We start from the raw sequence: 27146 nt of genomic DNA on the forward strand, positions 1-27146 counted from the left end.
TTTTCTCCACCCATATATTAACTCAAAAAAAAAAAAAAAAAAAAAAAAAAAAAAAAAAAAAAAAAAGGCAGAGTCAAAAGGGCAGCAGCTTCTAAACACGAGATTTTGCTTATGCAGTTTTGCCTCTCTCAGATGTTTTGCTTCTGGACAAAATGCCTTAATTTCTTGCCACTAAATATCTCTGTGTTCTTGCCAATTGACAAGAGATATATATTTAGCAATCTAAGTAGCTGTGCATGTGCCATTCCCCCTAAGAAGGTAGTCCAAAACAGTGGAAGAAAAGAAATCCCATACCAACCCACTAAATGAACACCTTTTCTCAGTTTCAATTTTCATCAAATTAATCTTGCTCCCTCTAAGTGACAGTAGTTTGTTGCTGGTTCACTTCCACTAGCATCTAGCATTTTCTTCTGTGGGCTTTAAACAATCACAAGATCAACTTGTTTGGTAATTGAACATTCTATCCTGATTTCAGAACCCTCCAATTTCTTCCTCTTCCTGTAGTGACTTCCCTGTTCCCTAACTGACTTAATTATGCAAAGCTTAAGATTAAATCTGACTGCGTTAAGTGCAGGCCTGCTTTTGTGTTACATAGTTTCATCCAGCAAGGGCAGTGGGGTGACAACCAAGTCACAAGTTCATTCTTGCACTGCCTCCTGGGCAGAGGCCCGCTCCATTGCCTCCCAGCTTGGCACAGCCACTGCAGCAGAGCCCTGATGCTTATCCATCTCCACACAAACACCAAACCCGTGCCCAGTGCACAGCTGTGCTCGTAGGAAACAGCACCCACCCCATCACCCACACTGCTCGTGAAGTCTCACTACTTTCTCCAGTGATTAGCACAACTTCTGGGTTTATTTTCCCTTTCTAAATCTAAGGTGCAAAATTACTATTAAAAATTACTATTCCATGTATAGGCTACATAATCAGTTCGATACCCTGTCCTGCTCCCCAGCAAAGACAGCATAGGTTTGCTTTGGCCATTGCACACTGTTTGTGCTAGGAGAGGTAGAAGACGCCTCATGTAGCAAGACAAGCAGCAGAAAAAGATACCAGGAGCTGGGTTTGTCAGAGCCTAAGTCCATGCAATCCCCACAGGAAGCCACGTCTCACCCTGTGAAGAACACAGGGTTCATACCCCTCACACAAGCCATGACCACTGCGGAGAAGGCAGCGCCTCGAGGCAGAGTCCTGCTCTGCTACAGCTCTGGATTTTAAGGGGCAAGACCAAGAGGAGCCAATTCCAAGGGGCTGCATGTGCCTCAACAGTCTTCACTTCTCATGCTCCTGCTATTGCTAGCTACAGAGCAGGACCTGTGAGCCACAACACTAGACAGGCAAGCTGGGATGCTGGTGTAGCTACAAGCCTAAATCCTTCTCACTCCAAAGCCTCAACAACCAAATTTTCTGAGCAAAAGAGATAAAAGCCTCAGTTTGGCAGGGGATCCATTCTGCATCACCCACTCAGAATTTGCCTCAGCTGTACAGCCCCTTAAGGAGCAAAGCCCAACTGACCCCTGTCAGAGGCAGCCACCTCCCCAGCACTCACTGTGACACTCCACCACAAGCCTCTCAAAAATAACATGCCCTGCACAATTCTCATCTTCCTACAACCACTTCATATTGCTTCAGCTGCTAAATTGATCCTGAGATAAGCAGGCTGAGCTTTTTTTCAGGGCAACCCCACACCAATTCCATTCTCAGAGTGAGGAACAGGGCCTCAAATTCAACATGTTTCCCTGGAAAAAAAAATCTGTCAAAATTACTTCTTTAAATAAACTCAATCACTTAACATTCAGAGTTCAAGTCACAGTAGCTCCCTGAGGACCCCAATCAAAAAGGGAGAGATGAGGACAACATGAATCAGGGAAAACAGATAACTTTTCTACACTTCTGCAGTTCCAGTGTAGTCTGCTGCAGGACCAGCTCCGGCTTCTGGTGCGGATGCAATTAAGGGAGAGAGGAAAGGACATGGTTTCAGCAAAGAAGAAAGTCAGGAGGACATTTGAAAGCCATGACAAAAATCGGTTTGGCAAGAGGCTACATCATCTTTCAGTAGCACGAAGAACTAAAGGTTGTCAGATGATTTAAGGAGAGGAATCAAGTAACATGCTCTGAAAAACCAAGGGAGGTAAAAGCTGTATGAACTTGAGAGCGTCATCTACATCCTGTTGTTTGGCGGGGAAAAAGCCAGTGGCAATTCAAAGTGCACTATTTGGGAGAGCCCAGCTGGGTCAACATCAGCCTGGCCACAGGCAATGGCCAGGCTTCACCACAAGTCTAGAGCAAGGAATCAGCCTGTGTGTGGCTGTGAACACAAAGGTCCCTTGCTTGGCCCAGTGGGCAACAAAAGTCTACAGTCAATTCCACCAGTGTCCATCCCGGGGTAATCCCCATGGCAACATATTCAGGAGCGTGGGGCAGCCTGCTGCTGAGGGATGAGAATGGTCCCACCCTGTGTCCATTCTCCTTCCCACCCACTCTCATCCCCTCGCAGCAGCAGGCTCAGAAGAGTGGCAGGCACTCTTTTGCACAGCCTAGAGGTGGAAGCTTTAACTGAAACCCCTCCCGAGGGAAGAGGGAGGCTTGCATGTCCACGTTGATGCAGAGCAAGCCCAGCATGAGCTGCCGCTGGTACTCCTCCCACTTCATCATGACGTCAGAGACCGAGCGGTGGCTCCTCATCCACATGGGCAGCGCTTCACCACAAGGTGCCGGGGGCGAAATTGGCAGCTTCTGGGGCCCTCCGAGCTCGAGGTGGTAGTAAAGCCTGAAAGGCAAATACATGCAAAGACTCGGTACATGAGAAGACTTGAGTAGGTCACCAGACTAGAGCTCCACTACCACAGTCCTGTTTTGTACTAAACTGACTACATGATTTTAGTGAGAAATCTCTGTGTGCCCATTTTTCCCCGCTCACATCTCTCAGTTATTCAGACCATGAACTCTTTTGGGTAAGAATCACACCTTCGTACTTGGCTCACATCACAGCTGGGACCCGCTGACTGTTACTGAGAGACTTTCCTATTCTCATCCACACAACAGTCCTGCCACAGCCTCAAGCCAGGGGTCCAGTCCAGAAGCACAGGCACACACTCAGGCCCAAAGCACTTGGTCTCACTTGGAAACCCTCTGGTGTTCTCTGGGCACCATATTCCCTCCCCACAAAAACCAGGCTTGAGGTAGAAGAGGCCATTTGAACACAAATACTTCTTGGAGATCCTGGACCAGCAAATGGAACAAAGACACTTCTGTCTTCCAGAAGGAGCATGAAATAAGCTGGCATACTGTTTTAATCAGACTGACTTTAGGCCACGTCCCCCATAATAGGGGACAACTAGACTTTGTCCCCTATAATGGGACAAAGGAAGAGGACCATGTGCTGAGTCTATCCAACAGTTAATGAAGCCAAGAAACCCTGGACTAGATTTGTATTTCAGCCTAAGTGCTAAATCCTTCTGGTCAATTTGTGCCTTATTTGCTCTGCTCCAGTGGAATAGAGTCTCTAGAATTCAAAGGTGTAAGGGGAAATGAAGGGCTCCTCCTGAACAGTGCTCTGAAGAAAAGCAGCCACACCTGGCTGAAAGATGGCTGCCCAGTTTCTTCTTGGCTTTCTTCACAAGATAGCTGCAGATTTCTGTCATCTGCTCCCTCATCCATCTTATATCCTCAGGGATATCTGGGAGCCATTCCAGCAACCTGTAAAGAGACAGGAGACAACCATTAGCTGGGCCACACAAGGGAATATGATTAAAAGAGCACCAGTTCCAAAGTCTCTCTTAAGGCTCAAAAATTTATCACCATTTTCTGGGGCAAGTTCTAGCACACAGCAATCTTCCTTCAAGTTAGAAGTAGTGGCTGTAACTAAATGACATAGGAAAAGTTTGGGGTTCTTAGTTTTTCTGGTTTTGCAAGGGTTTGTTTGGTTGTTTTTTTTTGTCTGGTAAATGTCAAGAGCTTCTTCCCCAGGAATACCAGCAGTGCAGAATTACTGCTGGTATTCCTGGGGAATCCTGCTCTCTGGCCATTCAGCTGCCCAGCTGCACCAAATACCTGTCTGCACTGGGAAGAGCAGCACTGAGGGACCAGCCCAAGGCTCACCTGACAGTGAAGGAGACTGCAGACTCCAGAGGCAGCATGTAGGGGACCATCATGGCCGTGGCCACACGCACAGGCAGCATGTTGCTCAGGCCAGTCAAGAAACTTCTTCTTTCAGCACAAGCCTCCACGAGAGCTGAAGGCAGAAGAAAACGTGTTTGAATATCCCCAGAAGGACACTCTTTTCTTGTCATACCTCAAAAGTTACTCAGCCTGAGGCAGCTACCTCCCACTTCTAAGGAAGTCTTGCTCAGGTTAGTAATTCCCTGAGCAGAGCTAAAACCAGCAGTTTTCACCTTTATCAGACTCTAAAGGAGTGAGCAGCAAGACCCTCTCCTCTCCTTACCATGCAGAACACTGTCAAATGAATCAACCTCTCCCAGTCCAGCCTCCACAGTATGAGCCACAACTTTATCTGAGACCCCCCCCCCCCCCAATCCATCTAACCCTCAGCAGGTGTCTTTTCAATCCCTGGGCATAACCAACCCCAGCTATAAACAATAACCACATACCCCAGTAATCTTCTGAGGCAGACCAGGCAGCACAGGAAGACTGATTACCTGTGATCTCTCCCTTTGAATCATACCTTGGTTCAGTCTGGGAGGCAAGTGTTCCAAGATATGCTCTTCAACAACAGCAAGGGCAGTGTTGTCCTCTACTTGGTCCTCAGCTTCTGTTTCTTCCTCTTCCTTCTCTCCTGGAGGTGCTTCTATGGCAAGGAGAGGACGGGCAGGACTTGGACGATGAAGGAGACCTGAGAAGAGAAGTTATTCTGTAAGGATGACACAAACCAGCTGCCCTGCCTGGCCTTTGGAGTGTCAGTCCTTGCTTCACCCTAACTCCTCTCAGGCTGAGGTCATGCCCAGCCTCTTTAGCTTACATCTCTTGTAATGCTTACCACAAGGAGCTACAAATCTTGCCGGTTTCAGTTCATTCTCTCCTTCCCCATCAGTTCTCACATTTCCCCTTTAAGTTCCGCAGGGTGCTGTTTTGCAGAGTTCTGTTGCTATAATCTGCCAGTCACCCATCTTGTAGGCAAGATTTCCCTCCGGCAGTGCAATCCCAGTTATCCCGGCCCGCATCACTGTCCACGGACACGAGGTGGCAGCAAGCACACACCCAGCGCTGCCGCGGCTGGAGGCAGGAGAGCAGCGCCCAAGTGTCCGGCAGCGCCACAGAGCCAGCTGCACACGGAGAGCAGCCGGGTGTCTGCAGGAGGTACAAATGGCACTGCTGCCCAGCAACTGTGCTGGTAACTGCCAAGGTCACGCTCCACCTCTCCTTCCTGTAGTGCTAGGCTCATTAATGACAATTCCATACCCTAGTATCTGAGGCATAGTTCAGTTCTTCCCTTCCTCCTTTCACATGCACCATCAAGCACTCTCAAAGCCAAGGCACAAAGTGTGGCACAGAACAGGCAAGTCAGTGCACCCTACAAACAGCCAGTGCCTTACCATTCCTCTTCAGGAAGTGCAGTGCGTCTCGATAGCCCTGCTTGCACATATCCCGCAGCACCTGTGGGCAGAGGAAGGAAAGGTTCATGTGGAAACTGGCTGAGCAAAGCTACCACAATGCTGGCTTCAGAGGAATTCTCCTGACTCCTGAGCTATCCCAAGAACAAGTCCCATTCCTGCTAGCCTTGCTCAGGCTTTGAGCAGGAATGGCAGGTACAGCATCAATACATTGGCTATGGGAATCACAGGACAATTTCAATTGGAAGGGACGCCTAGGATCCTACTGAAGTGTGGGCACAGACTGCAGCTACCCATCTACAGCTGATGCTGCTGTGGGCAGCCTTCAGTCAGTCACTCTGACAAGCAGCCCAGAATACTTCCCTGCAGATGCCAGGAAGCGCCATTGTGTTTGCAGATAAAGCCAGCTAAGACTAGAGAGGAGGTGGGGAAAAAACTTGCCCAAGTAATTCAGCACATGAATGCATGCTTATAGTTTACAGTGAGCCTGACTTCCAGGCAAAGACTACTCCAGAGAGAGCAACATGAGAGCTTTCCAAGCAACTGCTACCACCTGAATTCCAGCTATTCAAGCAGAAAAAGAAGACAAACCCTTGTGCAGGTGCTCAAGGCTTAGCGAGTCACTGGGTTGATAATGCCAAGATTAAAGATAAAGCACAAGATACAAAACTAACAGTGTCTGGAATCTTCTCCTGCCGAAGTGCACACAGTTTAGCCAGTGCCCAAGATCTGTGGTCCCCAAGTTCAGGTGTGGCCAGGAAACTCACCTGTGGCTCTGGAGGAAACAGGGCCTTGGAGAGGCGGTAGAGGTTGTGAAGGTTGAACTGGATGCTTGTATTGGTGACTCTCAGCTCGTGCATATTTGTGGAACTGTCCCGTGGGCAGATATCGCTCTCTCCCGAGAAAGGAGACACTGTGATTGTGTTCTTCAGCTCATATTGGGGCAAATTGTCAGAAATCCCTCCATCAACGTATCTCTGAAATCAAGACAAATGCAGGAATCTTCATTCTCACAACTGAACAAGCAGCTATTTTACTCCTTTTCCTGTTTGTGCCAACAACTTGGGAAGGAATGGAATACATCCCCCAGCACTGGAGGAGTAAAAACCAGTGATAGCACAGCTGTGTTGTTTATAACAACTCCTTTTGCTATGTGCTTTTTCTTGGTTGAGTGTGCTGCTCACAAGTGTTCAGTAACAAAGGCATATTCACTTGTGTGACTTACAACTCCTATGTGGTCTGACTGCTGTCCAATTAAATAATAATACACATCAACAACTACCTGCAGTGCAAATTAGCATTGATCTAAGCTGTCACACTGTGACATTGTGCATTTTTCACTTGTGTTCAAAATGAATAAGCTCAGACACAAGTCCCCACTGGCAGAAGGTTTGTTACCTGTGAGTAAAACCACCTGATTTGTTGCTAGTGGGCTTATCAAGCAGCAATCCCAGCACATGCATACACATTGGGAATCCACCTGCTGTGATGTGATAACAGAGCACAAGGGATTTGGGTTTTGCTCTTAACAGGCACTCTCTTATCAGAGAATGTTCTGTACTTCTGTACCATAAACACATTTGTGTTACCCTTGCAGGAAGGGCAACCCCAGTAGTATGTTCTCAAAACATTCCTTGGCTACTGTAATTGCATAAGGAGCTGAGCAAGACGATCCCTATCACAGGTTTTGGCAGAGTAAGCAACATGCAAAAGATAACAGGAGAAGGATGTTGGCCAAGCCAAAAGAGAAGGAAGCTGGGGGTCTTTGCAGAGCAACAACTCCAGCTCTTGTGAACCTCAGTCACAGAAGAGTTCTGCTGGTTCCATACCAGGGTTGATCCTGCAATTTGCTGCCTGGATCTGTTTCCTTCCTACCCAAACACAAATCATGATACAGGGGCTATGCAGCCCCACTAGTAGCAGCTGTAAACATCTTTCAGCTCTGCTGGGTGAGAAGCTGAGCCAGTAGAGGCTAAACCCAGACAGAGCACAGAAATACTGACTGAAGGAGGAGGTGCTCCATTCTGCAGCCTGCTCCTTCTTGTTTCACAGTCAGACTGACCACCAACACTGCTCTTCTGCTGCACAATGCCCAGGAAAACATCAGATGTGTTGCCTCGAGGGTGCTTTGTACTTTGTTCTCTCTTGTTCTGCATGGCAGACAAGACAAGTAGAGAGACCTCAAGTAGCTTCTCTGGGCCTGGAGAACAGTTCACAGGCTCATGGGCTGAAAGCAACTAAATTCAGCTATAGCAAGCCAGCTGCCATTGATGCATCAGGGTCAGGGTGGACTGCACATTCCCTTCTTGGGAGGCAAACTAAACCTCAGGGCTACCTTTGGAAAGAGCCTACAGCTTCATGGGAGAGAGCTTGTGATTACAGTGGTAGGCTACAGCAGCCCAAACTCAGAGCACAGGACATTTTATCCTCATGGCAGCCCTTGCTCACCAAACACTGTGTCAAGACAGGCACTTAGAGACTCCTACACCACCTGAACTTGGACAGTGAAGAAAGTGGAAGGACATGACAGATTAAACTCAAGGGTAGAGTACATCCTCTCAGAAACACTAACACAGCTTGCTCACAAGATGTTTTCTGACAACAGAGATGCTAACAATCAACAGAAGTCTCTCCCCCTGCTAAAGTGGGCACCAGTTCCCTAAGCCTAAAGCAACCACAGCAAACTGCCATTGTCATCCTCTTCCCAAAGCTGCTCCACTGAGAGCCAGACTAGGCACAGCTAGAGCTGGAGACGTCTGCCTGACTCTCTTTGCAAGGATGAGATTCCAACATGCTGAGTGGGACCAGAACAGAGCAAAGCAGGCAGCATGCACTTTTGTTTCAAGAAAAAGGAGGTAAGCTTTAGTGCTGGACAACACTAGTTTTGCAGTAAGGATGCAGAGGACATGTTTCCCTGAGGGTGGCAGCATGATTGCACAGATGCCATTAGAAAAAAGGCTGAACTGCAGCAGAGCTGACAGGCAAACCCTTCTGACTCCATGGAAATCCAGGAGTACACCTGCACACCCACTCTCTGGTCCACTGCTTCCAAGCAATGCTGATTAACATTCCTCAGTAAAGTTCAGCTGCACTTTAGATTTGCCTGAACCTCCAGCAGCCCAAGTGTAACCACTCTCCAGCCTCCTGCAAAGCCCAGAACAGCCCAAAGCCACAGGCTGGAGCCACCAGCTGCCTGCAGGCACACACAGCAGCAGCAGCTTTAGGGGATGGTTCATAGACTGGGGTGCCCACTTCCATTCCCATATCATGCACAGGGCCCCTCACTAACATGATTTGACAACCAGCTTTGTGACCCTTGCCAGGGATTCATCTCACCCACATGCTGCACACAATTCACAACTACTGTGTGTGCTGGCAGGTCAGTTACTGACTTTTCCATTTCTTAATATTTAGGTTGTTGGGGTTTTTTAACGCCCCTGCCGATCTCTATCATCCACTCCATGAGACTACCAGATCTCAGAGAAGTGAACACTGGAAAAAAATTAGGAGGAAGGCAAAATATGGATTTTGCACCTTGCACACAGTAACACTGCCTTGAAAAAACATTGCCTTGTGCCAGGCCAGTCAGTTTATTCTGTGACAAACACAGTCACCACAGGCATGCTAAGAATTATGCATTTCTGTTTCAAAACCATTTCCCAAGTTCATACCCAACCCAAATTAGCCTCTCACCTCATCTGCAATCCCCCTTCAGAGCCATGCTTTTCTGGGGAAGAGGTAGGAATTAAATTTCTTCATCTTATATTTCCTCCCCACCTTTTCCCATGAGAAGTTATCCCTCAGTGTGCCAGGGCAGCTGCACATTCCAGAAACCCTGATGTTGTACACAGTTTTGGAATGGTGAGATTTTTTCCTGATGCACACTGATCTTAACTGGCCCCCAAAGAGGTGCAAGAGCCAGTGCTATGGTCCTACCAGCTGAAGGGAAAAAGCCCTGGCAGCAGCTGCTGAGCAAATACCAAACCATTACTGATTCTGTCACTTCTCTGAAGGGCTGGATAACAGTGGACATCTCCTCCAGGTCATTTCCCTGACCAACATGCTTGCACAAGACAAAACCAGCCAAGCTGTGTATTATGCAGGAGCAAAACTGACCTCACTTTTAGGACACAGGTAGCAATCAGAGCAGCTTTGATGCTGTGCTCTGACAGACAGAGGCATTTTGGTCAGATCACTTATGGTAAATCAGGGCACATATTTTATAACAGTTCTCCCTCTCACTTTTGACTGTGTAGTTTGCAAAATCCCTGCCCCTTAATGTGTTCATTAACCTGTGTAGACAAGGGAAGCCAAGTTCAACCAGGACACCCTTAAAGCATGACTGCAATATCCAGAAATGCTGCAGCTCTGCACAGCTTTCATGTATTTTCATTTCTAATATGCAAACACATGATAGAGGGAGAGATTGCTCTTGAGCAGCCTTGGACACAATTCTAACAGAGCTCTGGCATGCAGCAGAGCATTATTGTCAGAGAAAGGACAGGAAGAATTCCACAGAAGAGAGGGCCAGTATCCACCCCACTAGTTAAAGCCCTGCAGAAAGTGTCAGGCACATGGGAGAGGGACTACACTCATGACTTTTATCCTGGGCCAAACTTCTTTTCATATGCAGACAGCTGGAGCCTCAGTGATGCAAAGTGTTGTACCATGCAGCCATGACAACACACTGCTGAGCCAGCCAGCCCTTCCCCAGACTGTATATGTTAAATCCACTGGTCTTCAGGACATTTATAGTTGACTGTGTGCAGCAGTGGAAAGAAGGCCTATCCACTGCTGGAAGTTGTTTATTTGGGAATTTCTCGTGTCTCCTCAGATAAATGCTGCCAGCAGGCAATAACATTGTCAAAACCTACTCATTAGTATGTAATTTAATGAGGGATCATCTTAGACTCTTACTTACCACTCCACGCAAGGTTGGAGGTATCAGCCCACAGTAGACAGGGATAAAGGTGCTGCAGATACAGGCCTGAGGGAGAAAGAGATCCAGAATCCAAGAATCAGATCAAAGCCTACTGAAACTATTACTGTTCTCAGAACACCCTGCTGGCATGTGCTGACAATCACACTCCAGTACTAAGGACACTTGGAGACCAAGACAAAACAAAGCTGCACGCAGCTCCTGCCCAGCCCACTGCAGCAAGAGTCCATTCACCTGGATCAGTTCCTCCTTGGAATTGAAGTCTGACAGGATCACGTTCTCCCCATCAGAGACCCGTGTCAGGGAAATACCCAAACGTCCTGCTGCAACCTCGTGCCCATTGTCCGGCACCATCTTGGACACAGACATCCGAATGGTTTTCACCATGTTGAAAGAGGGGTGCAGCGGGCCCAGGAACCTCTTCCGGGCTTCTTTTGACGCCCGAATAATGCTGGCACCGGCCTCACCTGCAACAAGACAAATGCACCATGAAATGCTACCAAAAGCACTCTCCTTTACAAAACTAGGCACAGGAAAGCCTCATTCCCAGCCTTCCCCAGAGGTTCCTCCCCATTGGTTAATACACAACTCAAACCAAGAGGTTCTTTACAGGGGATGTTAGAGAAGTCATGGAGGTCTTCTGTCTTGGCCCTCACACACCTCCATCAAAAAGAACCACTCTCCTCTTACTTATGTTTTATGAAGTCAAGAAAGATCATGTGCATCTGACTAAGGCCTCACACTGTTTTTTAGATCCTGTTGCACTGGACAATTCAGGTGAAAACAGACTGAAAAAGAAAACAAGACTGATACTTCAACAGCTTTGAGCTTATAGATAAATCCACTTCAAAACATATTCCAATAAAACTTTTCTAGTAAGCACCTTTTTCCTGACAGGAAAACTAATCATCAGCCAGTAAGCAGAAGTGCCAGAACAGGAAAGCTGCTGCTTTCCAGCTAAGTGATCCCAACTGCTGTGAGTGTCAGCCACACCTCAAGTGAGCAAGAGGAACTAACGCTCCATTAGGGAATCGGAGACTTAGTTCCTCCTGCAGAGCCTCTGGTGTTCCATCCCTTCCATATCCAATTCCACAGCACTAAACTAGGCCCTGATAGCAAGCAGGACTTGTGAAGGAATGTTTGCTTTACCCTTTCACACAGTGACCCAGCTGGATTTGAGAAGAGGAGACATCCCAGCTGCACAAAAGGGAAGGTATCTGCTAAGCCCATTATCTCAGTCACTCAGAGTCCCATCTGGCAAGTACATCAGAGCTCTCCAATAAGAAAAAAGGGATAGAAGGAAGCAAAAATACAAAACTACAGCATCCAGCATTTTCCACTGACTGACTGATGCCTCTACACACATCCAGCCATGATGAGATCCAATAGTTCCTCTAAGTACTAGCTAATCACTGCATTCCAAGGAGTGTCAGGAACATACAAGTGAGAAGAATGAGGGAGAGAATTAGAGAAACCAGGACAAAAGAAGCATGCTTTTACAAATGAAGACTCCTCTCCAATCAAACTGAAGGTCATTTCCTGGAAAAGGACAAAAGACAACCAGTTTAAGCTATCTGCAAGTCTCCTCATTTTGCTCTCCCACTCAGTTTCTCAATTGCAAAAACAAGGCAGCAAAATGAAAGAACTCAAGTTAGACCCAGGTTAATAAATGCAATGGAGATAAGAGCAACAACCCTCAATGCTATGTTGACACATCCCAATCTTTTGCAATACACGTGTGCCAGCAACATGTTTTCCATCAATGCAGCCTGGGAACGTGATTCTGGGCTTAGGAAACCCACCAACACCAGTGGCTCAAGCACGCAGAGATCTGGACCCTTGAACATGACCAGATTCTGAGGTCAGGATTTTAGGCACTGTGAGGTAGCAACTTAGCAGAAAAGCCAAAGTTCCCCCTCTGAAGCAATTTTTAGCCCTGTAATCCCAGTCTTCTGTCCTAGAGCAATGTTTAGCAGTCTAATTCTGATCTTATTTACTCAATTAGCAGTAAGCCATTGAGCCCAGCCTGTTTCAGATAGTAGCCACACGGTTCAACATCCTTCCTAACATGGAAGAAGTCAGCCCCACAGAAATACACTTTATAATCACTGAGACATTAGCACTCAAAATGCACCCTAAGACACCTTCATGTCTGCCAAGGGGAGGAAAAACACCAAAAGAAACTGCAATCAAGCAAAAATTGAAGGGATCCCAGCCCAGCACCTTACTCACACCACCCCATAAAGGAAAATCCTCTGCACTGAGTGCCTTGCAGGGAATTGTTGGCTTGGTTGAAACCCCCATTGTGGGGGGTGAGTGTTGAGCCTGCAGCTGAGGAGAGACCCCTGTGTGGAAAAGCTGTACTGGGGAGAGTGTGGATTATCCAGGAGATGGTGCTTGCTTAGGGAATGATGCTTTCAGGCTTGGCATCTCAGCGTGCAGAAAGATGTGACAGCTGAAAATACTGAAAACAACTGCAACTAAATGGAGGTATGACTGAACAAAAAATGTGAGCTGGAAGGGTTTGGGTTTTTAAACAAAAACAGGAGAGCAAAGTCCTGACTATGCCAGGAAACAGCATTTGAGGGGAGCCCCGAGTTGCAGCTGCCTGCTCTATCAGTGTTCATACCCAGGAGGGCAAAGTGAGATTATTGCTAATTAGCAAGTTCATTCTTTGAATACTTTCTGGATTTTTTTTTTTTGTTTTGGGTTCCTTTTATACATGTGTGCATACATGCATACCCACAGGAGCTCTGAGGCACTTCTGTTTAAAGACATCTGTGATTCTGTTGGACTTGCTGAATCACTTGCACCAAAGCTGGGTGTGGAATTGCTCTGTGGGAAGGCTTGGGCACAGGGTGACCTGCAGTAGCACCAGCTTTCCGGGAAATAAGGCCAGCTGAGGGGTCAGCCAAAGAAGCCAGGTTTATGTAGCAAGATCCATGACAGATGACAAGTCCTCTTGGAAATATATTTGGGAGGAGAGAAAAGAAGTGATAGTGTTTTAATCCTGTTACTACTAGAAGTGCTATTCCAGGAAAACCAGCTCAAGTTCTGTTTGCAGCCCGTCAGAGGGAGCAGCTGAATTAGAGGCAGTCAAGAGAGACAACCCCTACAGGGGTCAGCCAACAGCTCTCAATTATTTCTAGGACTAGTCCAGTGCCAGATGCAGCCCTTAGGAAAGATTCTCATTGTTTGTAATGGATCTAGTGATTCAGGACACAGAGTCATGTGAAAAAGCTGAATTAAATTTGTATTTCCTTATTGAGGTACATACCACGGGGCAGAGGCAATCCCTAGCAGTTAGCAGTGTTTGCTGTGAAAACATTTCATTCTTTTCACACCAACCAATTAATTCAACACCTTTCCCTCTATTACTAAGCCAATATTCCTCAAAAGTGTTGCATTAATATATGTGGAATATTTCATTTTCATTAGGAAACGCACATTCCTCCTTACCCCACCCCCAGCAGTGCCCCACTGGGTGTTGTTATACATAAACCCAAGTACTGCAGGGCTATTGCCCTTATCTGAATTTCAGCTGTGATGACGCAAAGGAGCATCACTCAGTTATGTCCTGAAACACCCTAACATGTCCCTTGCCAGAAAAGACAGGCCAGCTGTCCCCACTCTGCTGACTGTCATCTGCAATGGCCATAAGGGGCAAGGGAGTGGCACCCATGGGAAAAGCCTGAAGGCAGCTGCTAGCTCACACTTCATTTTTAAGCTGTATCAATCCAGCCTCACATTATTGACATAGGTTTAGACTGCTCCCTTTAACAACTGACTTTCATCTCTATCAGTCATGCTCAACTCCAAAATAAGCCAGCAACTAAGTCTGTACTGCCTGGCAGCCCCTAAACTCTAACCTGAAAAGCATTCAAGCAGCACATGCTATTTATAACTGTAAACAAACAGCCCAGCAGAGCAGCCTGCTGTTACTCTGCCTCTGGGACAGCAGAGCTGAAGATGGATCACCTAAAACTGTTGTTGGCCAGCAGTTGGGGAGACCCTTAACTGCTGCCAAGAGCTGTGGGCTGAAACACGAAGGCTACTCCAAACCTGTGCAGTGCACAAGGACCATCACAAAGCCTAAACACTGCTCGACAGGAGGGGTGACAAGTGGAGAAGAAGGGTCTCTTCAGACCCATATCAGCAGCAGGGCTTTGGCACCAGGGGCACCATGATGGTCTCCTGTTGAGCCACATGTTAGACCATATTGGTATCTATTGGCCAGCCAGTAAAATCACAGATGACCCATGAAGTATTTCAAATGGAAAAAAATGCCCAAGACACAGACAAAAATAGGAGCAGAGCAAGCTAAATAAGGGGAAGGGCATTCTGAATATTCAGCCCTGCAGCTCACCCATGACACTGCAGGTCTCTCTGGGAGAGCTCTGTGTCAGCACAAAGACCACCTGTGCCAGGGACATTCCCATTCCTGCCTAGTGCAACAGTAAATACGATACAAGCCCAAAGGACAAGTTCTCCAGCAGGGATGGAGAACAAAGGACAGTTCAGAGAGCTGGTGGGTGTAGGGGCAGCGCTCTGTCCCTGCTGGCAGGAGGCACAGAGAGGTCACACCCCAGACTGCAGATGCCATAATGTGCCTGGACTAGTGGGGGAGGCAGGAAACTGCAGCTCCTCACTAAACCTGCTTCTCATTCAACTCCAACAAATGGACTCCTTCCTACACATCAGCAACACTCCTCCCTCCTCATTCCCATTACCCAGCTAAGGCTCCAACTGGCCCAACACACCAACAGCTTTGAAAGGAAGACAAGTAGCAGAAGGAAGCACAGGTACTTTTGCTATTCCCCCAGGCCCTGGACAGCCCCACCCCTTGTTCAGTTTGGAATCACACGACCAAGGTATTTTGACTGTAAGATTTTCAGGACAGGAGTCCTGCCAGCCCTGTGTACTATAACCAGGGACCTCATTCCAGAACTCCTTCAGTTCTGCTCAGCTCTCTGTTCCAGGGATGTTTGTGTGATACTCAGCACGGATGTCCCTTTCAAGAGTCCCCAGCTAAACCAGCTTTCAATGCAGCTGGTTGCTGAACACTGCTGGAATTGTCATTATCCCACTGCTAGATCCCAGTCTGGATGTAAATTTAGGAATAGGATGAGCCAGAAGGAATTTATTAGCATGATCTTCCCCAACATTATCTCGGTTGCCCGTCTCTTGCTGTTTCAGCTGTTCTGTATCACATATGTGCAAGAGCTAAAAGTCAGTATCTGACAATGAGCAGAGGTTTCAGGAGAGCTGTTCCATGCTCTTCCAGGGCACATCCTTAGGCTGCTCCAGCTCAGCATGCACAGCTCCTGCACTTGCTCCTTTTCTAAGTACCAAGAGTAAGCAATGCACCTGCTTTCCTGCCTGGCCTCTCCCAGGAGATGATATAGTCCTAATTACAACACACTCCTGTCACCAGCCCAAAAGAAACCTACAAAGCTATAAACAGAATTTTTCAAACTGACATCTAGAAAATAATTAACAGAGAACATTATTGGATGTTTCCTCACGGGTAGCTCAGTTCATCATGAAGTGCCTGTTTGCTCATCCCAAGGAGCAGTGCACAGCAATGTGCCAGTGACCCAAGGACAACCCCAATTCTTGTGGGCAATGACCTCCATTTGTGAAAGATCCCACTGCTTGGGTAGACTTCTGTTCCACTTTCCACACTCATGCTGAAGTAACTTGATTTCCACTTTTTGTCCCAAGAGAGCAAAAACCAGCCAACATTTCAGCCAAGCTAAACAAAGGCCAGCTTGTCCTGAATGGGAACCTGACCCAAGATGTTCCCTGATGGTCCATCAGAGAGGCTGAAAAGATGTCAGAGGGGGCCCCAGAGACAAATCCATGCCAGCAGGATATAAAGAGCAATGTTTTACAACCTGCCCTTATTAGACATGTTCAGGTGATAGATGCACCCCATTGCTGGTGACAGCTCTTTGACTTCCATCTGAAATCCTGGACAGACACCTAAAAACACTGGCTGTGGAAAGAATATCCCTCACTGGCCAGAAGCTGTACAACTGCCACTATTTGACACAAATGAAAAACACACATTTTCAAACATTGGAGGCTGAGGGATGGCAGCTAGCAGTGAAGTCTTCAGAAGCATCAACTCTTTTCTCATCTGTGCACATCCTCCTGTAAGCCAGTTCGATTGAGAAACACCATGTACCAGAACAAGCTGTTCCTCTGGGACTTCCCTAATTTTTGTTGTTCTGATGTATATTTTTTATTTAATTTAAGATCTTCACTCAATCCTCCTCTCCAACTATTTTGCTATCAGGTAAGAAACAGTTCAGGTCACTTGGCTCCAGATAAGACATACAGGAAGGAAACTTTTATTTTTGCTTTTAGTGATACCTAGGAGGTAAACACAACTGCCCTCATAACCACACCTACTCAGTTTACAGACAGTCCTACTGCTTGACCAGCTGTTCCCTGTGGCAAGATCAGGGGTTCTGTGCAGGGATTTAACCTCAGAGTTCAACAAACAAACAGTTCTGTAAAGGAGAGTTCTTGGAAAGCCTGGCCACCAGGGGTACATAATGGTGTTTCTCCCCCTTCGGTCGGGATGAGAGGCACTGACACCTACTGGAGCAACTCCTAGGGATCCCTGTTAGACTGCAGTCAGCAGCACCTATTCTGACCTTACAGGCGGGGCAAGTGCAAACACCAAGAGAAAGAGACAGCTTTTCAAGTAAAGCCAGCTCTTGCAGCCAGAGGCAGATGCTAAAAGAAGGGCTCAGCCCACAACACTTCCGGTTCAGATTCTTCACACTCAGCATTGCTTAGACCAGACACAAACTGTTTAGCCCAAGACACACTGTACAGCAGGAGGGCCACATAAATTCAGATCATTTGCAACTGCTTCAGAACCAGAAGCCTCTCTCAATGTGTTTGTCCCAAGATGTTCGCTTTTCTATTTCAACTGGGGGGGGGGGGGGGGGGGAAAGTTGTCAGTTGTTGCATTGTTGTTCTCTTGTTGTTACTATATTCCTAAAGAGTCCATACCTTCCAGCTGCTCTTCTCTGTAGTGCAGTTCCTCATGGTTTCACAGGGGCTCCTCCTGGGCTCTTGACCACCCCTTTTATCCCAGCTATCTTTACGAGCCACAGCTGCTGCCCAACTAAGGACTTCGCAGCTGTGACTCATTTAGAATAGCTAGGACCCACTTATCCAATATACAGAGGACTCTCATTATATTTCAGTTGTTGTATTCTTTTTGCTGTTATAACAATACATATATTCAGGCCCCCACAGTCAGTTATGCTGCCTGTTTAAATAAAGCCAAATCAAAAGGAGACATTTTTCCCATTTGATCCAAAAGATATGGTTAGTGTGCTCTAGATACTAGTTAATAGATGAACCAGAGCTATTGCCACATGCTAGATATGAGGAACATAAGATGAAGATCTGCTTTTAAGTTGCCAGGGCTTTTACCTCTCGCACAGAGCAGCTCACAAGGCAGAGCAGTGACCGCCACATGCCCATCCACCAGCTGGTACCTGCAGGGCAGGACCCTCCTGTAAGCCCAAGTGCAGATGCACCACTCATACCTCACCTCAAGGCTCATTGTTCTGCTTTGCACAGAAGCAACCAGGGAGAGCAGGCATAAGAACTCACAGGCTGGACAAGGTCTCTAGCTAAATTTCTGCACTGGACTTGATGAAGTGTTGGCACACCAAAGCCTCGCCAGAACTGCTGTTGTGCAAGCTGAGACTCGCTGTGCTTCTGCGGTCAGGACGGGAGCGCTTATTTTTGCAACACAAACCCAAAAACAGGGCAGCAATGAAACAATTGATAGGAAGCGCAGGAGGCAACTCAGAGCAGGCAGCCAGCCAGGATCCCTCTGTCACAACCACAACAGCAACACCCACTAGTCTGATCTTTCCCTACTGTAATGCCCTAATATGAGGTTCAATGCTGCATTTCTGTTCACTGCATTAGAGAAATTAAATGACATTACAGTGCACGAAAAGGAAAAGCTGCTCAGGACCCCAGGAAAGCTGAACTGAAAGCAATGTTCCATCTTCATCCCTGTCAATGCTCTAGTGTAATTCAGACAGCACGGGATGACAAGAAAAGGGGATTCACAGAGTAGACAAGGTGCAGCTCAGATCCTTGCTGCTCACTTTAGACCAAGTAATACTGAGTTTGAAGCAATTTTTTCAAAAACAAGTACTCATCTGGAGAAAGCTAGTGGGGGAGAGAAAGAGACCAAACTCATGTCGTAATGAGAAATTACCTTTCTTCTCTGGTCTGTCCAGAGGCAGAAGTGGTGGCTTTTGGTGGCTGTCAGCCTAAGCCCTGCAGAAAGCTTTCCTGTGTGCTTTCAGGTGGCAATTGTTTCATGTTCAGAGATTATACCAGACACATGGCTGGCTCTGTCACACAGCAGCCAATCTTCCTCCCTGTCCTTTCCACTGTACACTTGTGTGAGTGCTAAAACCCCAACACAGATGAGAGGAACAGCCCTGACACCCTGCACAGGCTCTCAGCCTGCATCATGCCCAGCTCTCACAGGGCTCACCAAGCGCTCCAATCCACGCCAAGCCCCTCCCTGTGCCCTAGGAGGGCACTGCCTGCTGGGCCTGCTTTGCCCTCCCTTCTCAGACAGGTCAAGTGTCGCCTTACACCCCAAACTCTTCCCCACCGGCCCTGGCACAAGCAGGGCAGGCTCCAGCAAGGAAGTGAGAATCAAAAGCTCACTTTCCAAAGCAGTCCTCTGGCAAGGGGTGTTGGCATTTTGCTCTAGAATGATTCTTGTTTTCTTGCAGCAGCATCAGGCAGATCACAAGGTTAGGATGCATACCCTGGGAACCACAGCAAAATCTAGAAACTGATGCTACCTTTGTCCCAGAGACATCAGCAGTGAACCCTCAGCCAAAACACAACTGAGGTTCTGAAAACTACTGTGAGAGCAGGACAGGAGCTGCTCACAGAGGGTTGCACAGACCCCAGCAGTGGAAAAGCCTCTGCTCAACCCTCCTGCAAGGCTGAGCACACAAACAAGAACAGCAAGAGACAGATGTTCAGATGAACATTTGACACATGACCTCTTCTGTGTGCAAAAATATGGCTAGTAGTTAAATGCTTCCCTTAAAGATTATTTTACCAATCCTACTATGTAAGAACACTAGGACAGATAAATCAGTGTAAATCTCTGTGCTGACAGACCACTCTGAAACAGGACTCCAAGTTTTTCCATGCATGGCATAACTATGGCAGCCTGAATCCACACTCTGCCTCTATAATACACTGGAATTTTTTTTTCCTGCCAGGCCCAGCACTGAATCAGCAGCATTCAATGCAGCCAGCAAGACAGGCCCTTGTAATTAACATATGCAAAGAGTTCCTGATTCATTTACACCTTCAGATGTCTCCTCCTCTGCTTTAGGATGCTAAACTAGATAATCCACAGGAGTGGCAAACTAAGAGATTGCCAGAACCTCCAATGCTACAATGATATTCAATCCTTTAAATCCTAAGCCTAAAAAAGGCCTCCAAAACCAATATCTCAAACTTCAGTGTATGAAGAGGAAGAGAATGGTTCCTTCTCAGAAGAAATCCTCCAGGCACAGCACAGCTAAAAGCCTGGGAAACAGTGGCAGAAGACACTTCATGAAGCTTGCAGACTCCAAAGGTCTTGTGAGGCAGAAGTCATCATTGGGGGTTTGGCCTTTATCTGTACCAGAAAGCACAACCAGCTCAGTTCTGGGACATTGCCAGAGGGCAGCACAAAGCCCTGGGTTCTAATAAACCTACCAGCTCCCACACCTGATGTAACACACTGCACCACAGATCAGCACAGCCCCAGGGACAGGATCAGGCCTGCCACGAGCAGCTGTTGTATCACAAGTGACAAAAACTCTCTCCCCCATTCCTCTGGCCTTCATAGCTACAAAATGGCAGGGCTACAACAATCTTCAGCAACATTTCTACACTCCCAGGCTCACTGATTGCCTCTCTCCTCTGTGCTCCTTGGAAAGGATTTTCTACTGCCTCAGACTCTACCACTTCAAGGACACAATCTGCCTTTTCCCAGGAACATGGACTTATTTAGGGCCTTTCACATGGAATCATTTCCTCTACCCCTCCTTTTCACTAGCTCTCACTCTACTTGCTTGACAAGCCACACAGCCCTAGGCAAATACATAGGCCTGGCTGACTCCCACATAATTGAAGACACATCCTGACTTTCACCTCAAGTCCCAAGAACACTTAGCAGAAAGGAAGAAAATAAGTATTAGAGCTGGGCAATAAAAGTGTAGAAGTGCAAAGAATTCAATGGAGAAGTGGTGGCCACTTTGGCATTCAGCCATGAGCAGGGTTTATATTGCAAAGAGCAAGGTGAACAGGAGTCACCCATTCACACTGCTCCTGGGAGTAAGATTTCTGAGCTTTTGCAAAGGTCCTGTAATTAGAAGGCCTGCCCATTCCCATCTCCAGAAAGAAGGAATGCTGACTAATTACCATTTCCAGACCTTGCGTGGTCCTCTTCAAGTTCAGTGGAAACCAAGCACAGAAGAGGTGGAAATCATCTCCAGCCAAGCTAGGGAGCCATTTCATCCATGCTTCATGGGGGGCACAGAGAGAAACACGGAGAAACTGATGACTCAGGTGAGGCAGAGTGAGCAGGGGCCCAACATCTGAGTCCAATCCCAAGCTCTCTGCACTGGAAGGTAACACAGCTCCCCCAAAAAACAGGAAACAAGCACCACCACCAGCTACTGGATGTGCAGGCAGCAGCTTGGAACTGAACGACACAGTAAGACATTTGAGGAAGGCTTTTTGATTTATCAGGGCTAAGCTTCCAAACACAATCAGTAAGTGGACATAGGACCCTAAAGAACACACAACAGCTTCTCCTATTTTACATGGAGGACTTGCAGCTGCCTTGAAGAGTTTGGGGAGCTAAGAGGTAGAAAGAAGTGGAACAGCTCAGACTTGCTGCAAGTTCAAGAGACATGATGAACCTACAGGTCAGAAGAATGACCAAACACCTCTCGTGCTGTTGCCAGTGACACGGCACAGCTGCTGCCATTGCTGACAGCAAGGCTGGGCACTGAGCTGCTCTGCACACCTGCTGTCTATATGGGGTGCCAGAAGAACAAACCCATGCCTTGCTAGGACTGTTTTTTGCTAGAAGTGGCTCCTTGGCTTCCCTTGCACTCATCCAGCGAGATGCCTGCAAGAGCACCTTTCCTTACAGAAGCTTTCTTGCTAGAGCCAGGCAGAGAGCAGGAACAGGCTCCTTCCCTCCCATCAAGAGTTCCTACAGGGTGCTCTGGCTGCCAGCTTACTGCTCTGGACACCTGATCCCACAGCCCTGCGACTGCTGAGGGCACTGATCCAGGCTCAGCAGCTTCTCCACCAAGCCAGCGAACATTTCCGTCTATGTCAGCACAGCACATCTCCCCTCCACCTCTATTTCCACCACAGAAAAAAGCATCACCATTTCCAAGAAGCACCAGAAGGTTCCCACTAATTATATCTGTATTTCAGTGTAAGTACATAAAGGTGTCTCTCCTTCCTGGGCTGGGGCTATTGACCTCAACAGCTTTTTCTCCAGGGAGAGCCCCTGCAGGAGGTACAAGTGCCCATCACCTGTGCAAGGAGGGACCTAACTACTGAGACACCACAGATGCTACAAAACTTCCCTTTGCGTCCCTGTGGAGATCCACAGCTCTCTTCACACAGCCACAGAAGACAGCATCACATACACTTCCCCTAGGATAAGCATCCTGATTCATGCTTTGGCCAGCATAAACTGGCATTGCTCTGAGGATTCCACAGACTCTAAGCTGGTTTATTTCCTTCTATCAATCTGGGATTTGGTGTTAAGATTACACAAACACGGAGAAAGTAAATCTCCATGATCAGTTGTTAAGCCTTTGCATGCACATAATCAAATTGCAGAAGCACAACATTTAAGATGTTGATATTGCTAATTATCTCAGTTTCAAAAGGTTTTGTTCATTGGGCTTTTTTTTTTTTTTTGTTTCGCTCCTGCTACCCAGTGGAAAAGTCTCTGCAGTTCAGCTGCACATTTCCTGGTGGTCACATGGTGACAGCTGACAAGCAAATCCAAATGTCAAATAACTGTTATGTCACCTCACGTCAAGCCTGAGACAGAGTCCTGGTTAAGATAGCAGTTTAAAATAATTAAATTTTAAAATGCTGTAAACAACCCAAGAAGTGCTCTCCAAAGAGCATCCCAAACAACACTACTCAATCTAGCAACATATGGCTTCCTTGCTTTATTCTTAGTACCAAAAGCATCTCCTCAGCTTGCTTTTTCATTTTCTGTTGACCTTGCCATGCTTTAGGAGAACAGCTAACTTCCACAGATGGGGTTTGATAGCCAGCTTTGCATTTGACAGCAGAACCCACCCCTTCCCCCCAAAATAGAAGCAATTCAGCAGTTCCAACCCACCCTCAGATAGGACTGTCTAGGAAAACATTCACATGCAGACAATTGAGATGCTGTTGGTTAACTATGAGTCAGAGGGACCTTAGTACCAGCTCAAAGACAGCTTTTCAGTGAATACAGCTTCAGATCTCATCATTTATTACCGCTGCTATGCTTCCAAACCAAGCACAACAAACCCCATACAGCTCACCAAAGCAAGATGATTCCAGACCTTACCAAACTACATTCCCTACTCAGTATTAGGGATGAAAGAATCCTGCAGTAGCTGCACTTTAGCATTCCTCCTGACTGAAAGAGGACCGTCTCACCATGTCACATATGCCAGTTTTTCTCATCCAGGCCGGTGACTTTCAGATTTATACAGACAGGGAACCATCCTCAAAGCTCCACACCTAGAATTTGTGAAAAGCTGCAGGTTTGGAGGTACACACAAAGAGGAGAGAGCAATGCCAGCATGAGAACTTTCCACTTGCTTGGCACATAAAGGTGCATTTCCTGGTGTGCTGGACTCCAGGAGCCCCAAGAGATGGTATAGGCATTACAGAGGCTATTTTCTAGAATTTACTTGGGGCAAGAAGCTGTTCATGCCACAACACTGCACTATGCACAGTCAAGAAATTTGGAGACTGCCCAATGCACCTTGATAGCCACATAGATTATGCTAGTGGGAAAACTGCACTGCTTTTTCATGCCAGCAAACAGAAGGATCTCAAAGCTGGAGAGAGAGCACTTCAGATGCAGGGCAACATCACCGTCGTAACCTTGAACAACAAATCCAAGATCCCTACAACTTAATGGTAAAGTGCTTAACCAGAGCTAGGCAAGGTCATATCAGACTGCAAATACCTCCTGATCTCTTATATAAATATAAGGTGCCCTGCCTAAGTAATATGCACACCCAATGTTGCCCTCTTTGCTATTCTCAAGCACACCTCTGAAGCCCACAGTGTGCTCCAAAGGCTGCTGATCACTTGGTCAGGGCTTTCAGTTCAGTGTCAGCCCATAGCAAAGCCTTCCTGTCCTACACAGATGATAACAGTGAGGTCTCAACGAACAGAGAAGGCAGAATGAGTTCACAGACAAGGTGAACAGATGCAAAGGCCAGAGAGAAAAAGCTGGGAAAGAAACCACTAAGTGGGATCTTATTCTCTGAAGTCAGGCAAGTTCTCTGCTCTCTCTGATCAGGGTCTCAAAAGATTGGACTCATGAAAAAACCCCCAAGGAAGAGGTTTTTACACTCCTCCCCTGCAAGTATTTGTCTCTGCACAGCAGAGTCTTCTTGAGTTCACAGGCATGAAGACACTAACCTTATCTACACACAGTCAAATAAGCAAGGCTTCTTTCTGCAAAATTCCCCCTTTGTCATTCATCAAGAGACACTATTTAGCATTCCAGTTCCATGGACAGGGCAAGTGACCGTGCAGAGCAGCAGCTGCCATAGGATTCAAAGGCCACAGGCTAACACCTGCTCTCAGCAGCACAGCACACACAGGTACAGACCCTGTAAGAGCCTGTATGAGAATGAACTGCCCTCCTAGTTCAGGCCTAGCTGTACCCTCTGCCCTGTCCTCTTTTACCTCTATGATTTCATTCTAACCTCTGGCCCTCTGGCTGGAAGCTGCACTGTCAGAAGGGTTTATGACACGGACAAGGTACGGCCACGCATCCCATGTGCTTTTACTTTCAGAAGTCAACTGTGATGCCTTAGAGCTGCTCTCTACCCAAGATACATGTCAGTCATGCAGGTGAGTCAGAAGAAAACAGTTTCAGAGAAGACAAATGGAAGACAGAACTGGAACACCCAAGATCAAGCCTTGGTTAGCTTTAAAGAGCATGGTTTGCCCTCCTTCAGGGGCTAAGTGAACGTTTCCCAGCAGGTGGCCCCTAACCCAGTCCTCTTACACTCCCACCGTACCTCACAGGGAGTGGGAAAACCTATTCTGATTCACAGAAAGCTCTCAACAGGCTGGATGCCTCCCTCAGGGCAGTGCCTGGCACACCATGGATGCTCTGGATATATAAATAGCCAGGACAAAGTAAACATGATAACAGGATTGCTCAGCACCCAGGATGGCATCTGAGCAAGGCAAAGGATTTGGGCACTACCGTCAGGCTGTCTCACACTTGTGCCACGCCTTCAAGTGGCAGAGGGATCACCCAGTTAGGGAACTAATTGGGGAGTCACCTCCTCAACAGAAGCAACAGCAATTAAACAACTGAATCCCTGGCAGCTACCTGCAAATGAATCCCTACACAAAGTGGGATTAGGGATTATTATCCCTTGTCCACAGTAATAGTTAGCACCAAGGCATCACTACAGCCTTGAGATCTCAGATTGGGATCTGAACAGCTGTTAAGAGCTCCAGAAGTTACAGATGCACTTCACTGGGCATTTCTGTAAACAAAATGCTCAGGAAGGGAAACTTCAAACCTAACTACACAGAAAATACTAACTTTTGCTGCATGAGGGCTACATCTCAGAAAGGAGTGCTGTGGAAAAACACCTGTCAAAATGAGAGAACTTCAAGCAATAAACAGCTCTGGCTGCCCTTATCTCTAGGAGAGGCTCATAATTCTCAGACTAAACAGATAGACCCGATTCTCTCACACCACAATCCCCTCTCAAGCTTAAGAAATTTTTCTGCATTTGTTATTCTCAACATAAAAGCTTCCAAGTACAGACTCTAACATGTGTTTGTTAGCTTCCTCCTATATATAAAATGACAAGAAAGCCAGGAGGCACCACAGACCATTTTCTTCAGCTGTTCCCCAGGCACAGGGACACACCGTATACTTGCTTCACACACTATGCTTGCTTCAGAGATAACTTTCTAAGGTTATTCTGTAACTTGCAAACAGAGATAAAATCTAGCTAAACTGGAGATCTAGCTCTTGCAAAGGACAAGAGAATTCCTCAGTGGAATCCCCAAGGAATAACACTCTTCCAGAAACAAACACGCAGCCTGAAGGCTGTGCTCCTCTGAGATGCTGCCCAGCTCCCATCTGCACACACAAACTCCGGGTCTCCATCTCCAGCCGCTTCACCTCCCGTTCACAGCCACCAAAGGCCAGTGCCCACACGGCGAGAGGCTCCTCTCCTACACCCGAGCAAGGTAAACCCGCAAACCGAGCCAGCAGGTCCACGTTATAGATGCCTGTGTGGGTGGTGTCAGAGCCAGGAGCCCTGTGCTGACTTCTACCATCGGGGCCTCCCTGACCTCAGCCACCCGGCAGGGACCGCGGCGGGGGTAAAGGCCTTAAAAACAAAGCGCCGCTCGCACTTCGGGAGGAGGCGGGCGCAGCGCTATTTACACGCACATACATAGATACACCCACATCCCCTCGCTGGTGCTCTAATTAACAAATTAGCAGTAACGAAGGGAACACGCATAGTTGCGCCGGGCTCGGCCCACGCTTACCGAGGCAGGCGCCGCTGACGAGGGCGGTGGCGGTGAGCGCCCCGGCCGAGGCGCCGTACACCTTCTTGGCATTGGCCACTAGGAACGGGGCATGTTCCTTCAGGCAGCTGGCCACGCCGACGTGGTAGATCCCCAGGAAGCCGCAGCCGGCGAAGGAGATATTCCAGGTGGAGTCCGGCGGGAACATGGCCTCCGCGCCCCGCTGGAGGCGGAGGGTGCCGGGGGGGAGGCAGCAGCAGCCGCGGCGGAGCAGTGAAGCCGCGGGTCTCTTTCCGCGCCGCCTCGGGACGGGCGGGACAGCCGGAAAAGCAGCGCCGCTGCCGAGGACGCGATCGCAGAACACGGCAGGGCTTCCCGCTGCAAGAGCGGAGCCGGCAGCCAGCTTTATACGCGGCGGCCCGGCTCTCGGGCCCGCCCCCGACATGGCCGCCGCCCCTCGGAGCGCCCGGCCCCTCCTGCCAACCCTTCCTCCGGTGAACCCGCTCCCGGGCCGGGCCGGCGCCGCCTGAGGCAGCGAAGGGCCGAGCCAGCCTCTCCGAGGGAGAGGGCTGCGGCTCCTCGCAGCGCACCAAGCCTCGCCCTGTCCCGGGGCAGCAGGATGTCCTTCCCTCGTGGAACATCCCGATTCTTGGCATCTGCTCCAAGTCCTTGGGGTTTTCCTTGTTTTCAGGGATGGGGCAAGAAACGTGAGAGAACAGGAAAAGCTTTCCCCTTTCACAAAAAGCTGAGGAATCAGAAGGAGGCAAGTCTTGCCACAGCAATAGGGC

The 27146-nt window shown here is 47.9% G+C and overlaps 1 protein-coding gene across 1 annotated transcript; it reads right to left on the reverse strand.

The window, feature by feature from the left end:
* Window positions 1-581: 581 nt before the first annotated feature.
* On the reverse strand, window positions 582-26729 carry PNPLA2 (patatin like phospholipase domain containing 2). Its single transcript, XM_054275341.1, has 9 exons — window positions 26380-26729; window positions 10744-10976; window positions 10492-10557; window positions 6338-6547; window positions 5553-5613; window positions 4685-4852; window positions 4102-4234; window positions 3577-3699; window positions 582-2770 (listed from the first exon to the last, which is right to left on the reverse strand). Exons 1-9 carry the CDS (start codon window positions 26564-26566, stop codon window positions 2506-2508), a joined length of 1446 nt encoding a protein of 481 aa, XP_054131316.1. The 5' UTR covers window positions 26567-26729; the 3' UTR covers window positions 582-2505.
* Between the last annotated feature and the right edge of the window lie 417 nt (window positions 26730-27146).

The sequence above is a fragment of the Melozone crissalis genome, unplaced genomic scaffold, assembly GCF_028551555.1.
Source record: "Melozone crissalis strain CALT ecotype California unplaced genomic scaffold, PUWL_Pcris_2 ptg000018l_1, whole genome shotgun sequence".
Lineage (NCBI taxonomy): Eukaryota > Metazoa > Chordata > Aves > Passeriformes > Passerellidae > Melozone > Melozone crissalis.